The sequence below is a fragment of the Galeopterus variegatus genome, unplaced genomic scaffold, assembly GCF_000696425.1.
Source record: "Galeopterus variegatus unplaced genomic scaffold, G_variegatus-3.0.2 Scaffold1620, whole genome shotgun sequence".
NCBI classification, from domain to species: Eukaryota; Metazoa; Chordata; class Mammalia; order Dermoptera; family Cynocephalidae; genus Galeopterus; species Galeopterus variegatus.
Genome location: NW_007727731.1, coordinates 362369 through 369445, shown reverse-complemented (window position 1 = coordinate 369445; position 7077 = coordinate 362369). Strand labels below are relative to the sequence as shown.

Genomic DNA, 7077 nt, shown 5'->3' with positions numbered 1-7077 from the left:
GTAATTTTCTAAAAAGGTGCACAAAACTTCCCAAAACCTATTATTCTCACAGTCATGTTTATTACAGACAAGGGACATAATTTAAGAGAGATATGAAATGTTGGGTTGGAAATGTTTCAGACATGAAACTTCCATGTCTTCAGTGATTTGTTACCCATTTGGCATCAATGTATAGTAATACATGCATGAAGTATTGCCAACCCAAGAAGCTCACCAGAGCTTTGGTATTCAGAGTTTTATTGAGCTTCATTGCATAAGTACACTTGATTGGATCATTGCTCTATCATTCAATCTCCAATCCACATCCACTTTCCAGAGCTTCAGTGGATATCTTGTGCCTCAAACCCCAATCCTCTATTCGCATGGTTGGTCTTTCTGACATGGCTATCCCTTACTCTTAGTCATCTCTTTAAAACAAACTATCTAGGGGCTCATAATGAGTTCTCTTTGTATAGATATCTGGTCTGGAATTGAGCAGGTATCTCCATTCTAGACTCTCTGTCTTCTCACCTAGCCTCTCCATTTGGTCTTTTCTTCAAGGGGTCAAGAAGCCAAGGAACAGAAAAGAAAAATTCCAAACCTGTTGTTCAGAGATGGCAAAGTATAACAGATGTAAAGGCACTATTTTTAACTTCATTTTTTTTTTCACTGAATTGGTAATTTTGTGTCTTCTGTGTTGTCATTACTAACAGGACTTACTGTGTATTGGATTTCTTTCAGGGGACAAAGGAAAACCCAACAACACAGAACCTGCCACTTGTGAGCCAGCTTTGTCTGCAGGAGTCTCACTCCATGGACAACAAATGAAAGGAGCCTCAGGGGACTCCCAGTTGGGGCTAGCCAAGGATGAAGATGGGCCATCCAGAATGCAGGAAGAACACTTGAAACCAGAGATAGATTCCCAGAAGGGGAAGCTTTCCGGGAAAAGGAGCCCTGAACACAGTGGTTTAGGGACAGATGAGGATGTGTTTTCAAGGATTGTACAGGAGCAAGTTACTCCAGGAGATGCAGTCCATAGCCATAACTCATGTGGATCAGGTCAAGATCACAGTGGTTTAGGGACAGATGAGGATGTGTTTTCAAGGATTGTACAGGAGCAAGTTACTCCAAGAGATGCAGTCCATAGCCATAACTCATGTGGATCAGGTCAAGATCCCGGGATTCAGGAAGAGGAAAATATCTTTAAATGCAATGAATGTGGGAAGGTTTTTAATAAGAAACGCCTCCTTGCTCGACACGAGAGGATTCACTCTGGAGTGAAACCCTATGAGTGCACAGAGTGTGGGAAAACCTTCAGCAAGAGCACATACCTCCTTCAACATCATATGGTCCACACTGGGGAGAAGCCCTATAAATGCATGGAGTGTGGGAAAGCCTTCAACCGCAAGTCACACCTTACACAGCACCAGCGGATTCACAGTGGAGAGAAGCCTTATAAGTGCAGTGAATGTGGAAAGGCTTTTACCCACCGTTCTACTTTTGTCTTGCATAACAGGAGTCACACTGGAGAAAAACCCTTTGTGTGCAAAGAATGTGGGAAAGCCTTTCGAGATAGGCCAGGTTTCATTCGACACTACATCATCCACAGTGGGGAGAATCCCTATGAATGCTTTGAGTGTGGCAAGGTCTTCAAACACAGGTCATACCTCATGTGGCACCAACAGACTCACACAGGGGAGAAGCCCTACGAGTGCAGTGAATGTGGGAAAGCCTTTTGTGAGAGTGCAGCCCTGATTCACCACTATGTCATCCACACCGGGGAGAAGCCCTTTGAGTGCCTCGAGTGTGGGAAGGCCTTCAACCACAGGTCATACCTCAAGAGGCACCAGCGGATTCACACTGGGGAGAAACCTTATGTGTGCGGTGAATGTGGAAAGGCCTTCACTCACTGCTCTACTTTTATCCTGCATAAAAGAGCCCACACTGGAGAAAAACCTTTTGAGTGCAAAGAATGCGGGAAAGCCTTTAGCAATAGGGCAGACCTCATACGACACTTCAGCATCCACACTGGAGAGAAGCCCTACGAGTGTATGGAGTGTGGGAAGGCCTTCAACCGCCGGTCAGGACTCACAAGGCACCAGAGGATTCATAGTGGAGAGAAGCCCTATGAATGCATTGAGTGTGGGAAAACGTTTTGCTGGAGCACAAACCTTATTCGACACTCCATCATTCACACTGGAGAGAAGCCCTATGAGTGCAGTGAATGTGGAAAGGCCTTCAGTCGCAGCTCATCGCTCACTCAGCATCAAAGGATGCATACTGGGAGAAACCCTGTTAGTGTAACAGATGTGGGAAGACCTTTCTCGAGTGGGCAAACCTCAGTCAACCTCCAAGAACTTCTGTTGGGGAAAGACTTTTTGAATGTAACCACTGAGGAAAGTCTTTTGCAGGAAGAGACATCTTATGTGGCATCTGATCATTCATACCAAAGGGAAACCCCACAAGTGTCTTCACTGTGAGCAAAACCTGTTACAGAATATCACTTGTCACCTAACGAGTCATATTGGAATTTCACCCAGCTTAGAGTCTTATTGTGCATCTGAGAATTCATCCATGGAGAGACCCAGTGGTTATTGTACACTTAGGAAAACCTTTACTTACATTTTTCTCTTTAGTTTACAGTGCAGTGGTTATCTCAGGAATTTTTATAAAAAGGAGGTGATATGTAGAAGAGGAAAGAAAACAAAATGTAAGCACTGCTTCTTTCATATTACTTGGCCAACTCTATGGCACTTGGCCATGGATTTCTTAATTTGAGTGGAGACCATTGTTGTTTAGTAGTTAAAGGGTCATGACCCTTTATGTGTCTTTATTTTTTTCTTTTTCCTTTATGTGTCTTATATGTATGTTAGTTGCTGTCCAGTGTCAGGAGAGTTAGACAGTTGAAGGCAGGTTTGAAAGCTTATTGAATATTGTCTTTGTTCTACAACATTGTCTCTATTTTTTTCTTTTTTTAATTTTTGGGCAGTTGGCTGGTACAGGATCAAATAGTCTCAGTTCTTGAGGAGCATAAGTTTTTATGAGGAATATGAAGTCTTCAGTCATGAAATACTTTTGTATTTAAGGAGATAGGGAAACATGTGGATAGGCAAATTTTATTGTACCATTTAAGACTATTTAAGTCTGATTTTTAAAAGACAAACTCCTCTGTGGTTTTAAACACCTAACACCTAACAAGAATTTTTCTTGATCCCCGTCTGTTGGTTTACTTGATTACTGTACTGTATAGGAAATCTTAAAATTAGTAAAGTGATTCCTCTCTTTATTCTTCTTATTTGTAATTGATTTAGCATTCCTAGTTCCTTTGTCTTACCATATATACTTTAGGTTTAATTTCTCTGTTTTTATGAAAAAATCTTGGATTTAGATAGAAATTGAGTTAAATCTATAGATAAGTTTGTTGAGTCAATTCATGAACACAGTATGACTCTTCATTTATTTAAGTATTCCTTGATTTACTGTTTTATAATTTACAGCATGTAGCTCCTGTACATTTTATTTTATTTTATTTTATTTATTTATTTTTTAAAAAAGATGACCGGTAAGGGGATCTTAACCCTTGACTTGGTGTTGTCAGCACCACGCTCAGCCAGTGAGCGAACCGGCCATCCCTATATGGGATCCGAACCCAGGGCCTTGGTGTTATCAGCACCGCACTCTCCCGGGTGAGCCACAGGCCGGCCCGATCTTAACCCTTGACTTGGTGTTGTCAGCACCACGCTCAGCCAGTGAGCGAACCGGCCATCCCTATATGGGATCCGAACCCAGGGCCTTGGTGTTATCAGCACCGCACTCTCCCGGGTGAGCCACAGGCCGGCCCGATCTTAACCCTTGACTTGGTGTTGTCAGCACCACGCTCAGCCAGTGAGCGAACCGGCCATCCCTATATGGGATCCGAACCCAGGGCCTTGGTGTTATCAGCACCGCACTCTCCCGGGTGAGCCACAGGCCGGCCCGATCTTAACCCTTGACTTGGTGTTGTCAGCACCACGCTCAGCCAGTGAGCGAACCGGCCATCCCTATATGGGATCCGAACCCAGGGCCTTGGTGTTATCAGCACCGCACTCTCCCGGGTGAGCCACAGGCCGGCCCGATCTTAACCCTTGACTTGGTGTTGTCAGCACCACGCTCAGCCAGTGAGCGAACCGGCCATCCCTATATGGGATCCGAACCCAGGGCCTTGGTGTTATCAGCACCGCACTCTCCCGGGTGAGCCACAGGCCGGCCCGATCTTAACCCTTGACTTGGTGTTGTCAGCACCACGCTCAGCCAGTGAGCGAACCGGCCATCCCTATATGGGATCCGAACCCAGGGCCTTGGTGTTATCAGCACCGCACTCTCCCGGGTGAGCCACAGGCCGGCCCGATCTTAACCCTTGACTTGGTGTTGTCAGCACCACGCTCAGCCAGTGAGCGAACCGGCCATCCCTATATGGGATCCGAACCCAGGGCCTTGGTGTTATCAGCACCGCACTCTCCCGGGTGAGCCACAGGCCGGCCCGATCTTAACCCTTGACTTGGTGTTGTCAGCACCACGCTCAGCCAGTGAGCGAACCGGCCATCCCTATATGGGATCCGAACCCAGGGCCTTGGTGTTATCAGCACCGCACTCTCCCGGGTGAGCCACAGGCCGGCCCGATCTTAACCCTTGACTTGGTGTTGTCAGCACCACGCTCAGCCAGTGAGCGAACCGGCCATCCCTATATGGGATCCGAACCCAGGGCCTTGGTGTTATCAGCACCGCACTCTCCCGGGTGAGCCACAGGCCGGCCCGATCTTAACCCTTGACTTGGTGTTGTCAGCACCACGCTCAGCCAGTGAGCGAACCGGCCATCCCTATATGGGATCCGAACCCAGGGCCTTGGTGTTATCAGCACCGCACTCTCCCGGGTGAGCCACAGGCCGGCCCGATCTTAACCCTTGACTTGGTGTTGTCAGCACCACGCTCAGCCAGTGAGCGAACCGGCCATCCCTATATGGGATCCGAACCCAGGGCCTTGGTGTTATCAGCACCGCACTCTCCCGGGTGAGCCACAGGCCGGCCCGATCTTAACCCTTGACTTGGTGTTGTCAGCACCACACTCTCCCAGGTAAGCAAACCGGCCATCCCTATATAGGGATCTGAACCCCTGGCCTTGGTGTTATTAGCACCACACTCTCCCAAGTGAGTCACTATATAGGGATCCAAACCCATGGCCTTGGTGTTATCAGCACCACACTCTCACAAGTGAGCCATGGTGCAGCCCTAGTTCCTGTACATTTTAAATAAGATTTATATCTTCATGTTTTTTTGAGTGATTGTAAATAGCACTGTGATTTAAACTTTCGATTTTTATATGATGTTTGGTAGTATACAGAAATATAATTATTTTTTGGATATTATTTTGCTTTTTGGGTATTGTTCAGCTGTCCTGCAACCTTGCTGAAGTCACTTATTATTTCTAGCCTTTTTTTTTTTAATAGAATCCTTGGGATTTTAAACATAGAAGCATCATCTGCAAATAGTTTTATTTCTTCCTTTCCATCTGTATACCTTTTATTTCCTTTTCTTGGGTTATTGCACTTGCTAGGCTTTCTAGAATGATATTGAATAGGAATAGTGGGATGTCATCCACGCCTGATTCCTGATATTAGGGGGAGAATGTTTAGTTTCTCATTAGTACTCACAAGTTTTTTTATTATTTTTTTTTAGAAGATGACCGGTAAGGGGATCTCAACCCTTGACTTAGTGTTGTCAGCACCACGCTCAGCCAGTGAGCGAACCGGCCATCCCTATATGGGATCCGAACCCAGGGCCTTGGTGTTATCAGCACCGCACTCTCTTTTCTTTTTCTTTTTTTTTTTTAAAGATGACCGGTAAGGGGATCTTAACCCTTGACTTGGTGTTGTCAGCACCACGCTCTCCCAAGTAAGCAAACCGGCCATCCCTATATAGGGATCTGAACCCCTGGCCTTGGTGTTATTAGCACCACACTCTCCCAAGTGAGTCATAGGCTGGCCCCACAAGTTTTTTTTAAATAGAATTTCTTTGTCAAGCTTAGAAAGTTTCCCTGTGTTCCTAATTTGCTGAGATCTTTTTGATATTATTAATGAGTGTTGGATTTTGTCAAATTCTTTTTCTCCATCAGTTGATATGATCATGTGATGATACTGCTATAGTATGTTGATATGACATATTATATTGATTGAGTTTAGAATATTGAGCCAGTCTTGTATCCTTGGTATAAGCCCCTGTTGGTCATGGAGTATAATTTTATTTATATATTATATTACAGTATTCCATTTGCTAGTATTTTGTTGAGGAAGTTTTCATCTAATTTCATGAGTGGTAATGATCTGTAGTTTTCTCCCTTTTTTTTGAACTTTGTCTGGTTTTGATGTCTACATGATACTAGCTTCCCAGCTGATTTGTGAATTATTCTCTCTTCAGTTATTTGGAAGACAGTGTGTAGAATTGGTGTTGCTTGTTCTTTTCATATTTGATAACATTCTGCAGTGAACCATTTGGGCCTGGAGATTTTTCATTTGGATGCTTTTTAATTGTATATTTATTTAGTAGGTATAGAGCTATTCAGAGTGTTTTATATTGGGTAAATTTTCATAGTTTGTTTCAAGGAATTGTTGCATTTCATATAAATTTTCTAATTTGTAGCATTGTTCGAAATATTCCCTTACTATCTTTTTGATGGCAGCAGGATCTGTACTTATGTTCCTTGTTTTATTCCTGATATCGGAAATGTATCCATTTTCTTTTCATGTTTGTCAGTATTCTTAGACATGTATCAGTTTCATTGATCATTTCAAAGAACCTGCACTTTATATCACTGATTTTTCTCTACTATCTTTCTGTTCTTAACTTTACTGATTTCTGCTCTGATCTGTATTGTATCTTTCCTTCTTACTTGCTTTGGTTGTATTTGGCTCTTAGTGATTTCTTGAAGTGGGTGGGTGTTTAGATTGTTGATTTGAGGCTTTTTTTCTTTTCTAATTTAAGCATTAAGTTCTGTAAATTTCCTTTACGGCAGCATTAGTTTCATCCCACAAGTTTTAATATGTTTTACTTACGTTTTATTTAATT

At 43.7% G+C, this 7077-nt stretch overlaps 1 protein-coding gene across 2 annotated transcripts; it reads left to right on the top strand.

Moving 5' to 3' along the window:
• The first annotated feature begins 803 nt into the window (after window positions 1-803).
• Window positions 804-2461, top strand: LOC103594774 (zinc finger protein 805). 2 transcript variants are annotated; one of them, XM_008578036.1, is made up of 2 exons: window positions 804-1038; window positions 1147-2461. In XM_008578036.1, the coding sequence occupies exons 1-2, from the start codon at window positions 804-806 to the stop codon at window positions 2457-2459; spliced, it is 1548 nt and encodes a 515-aa protein (XP_008576258.1). In that variant the 3' UTR covers window positions 2460-2461. The 2 variants fall into 2 exon arrangements, with proteins under 2 accessions (XP_008576258.1, XP_008576259.1); XM_008578037.1 differs by having other exon boundaries at window positions 867-1029.
• Window positions 2462-7077: the final 4616 nt, after the last annotated feature.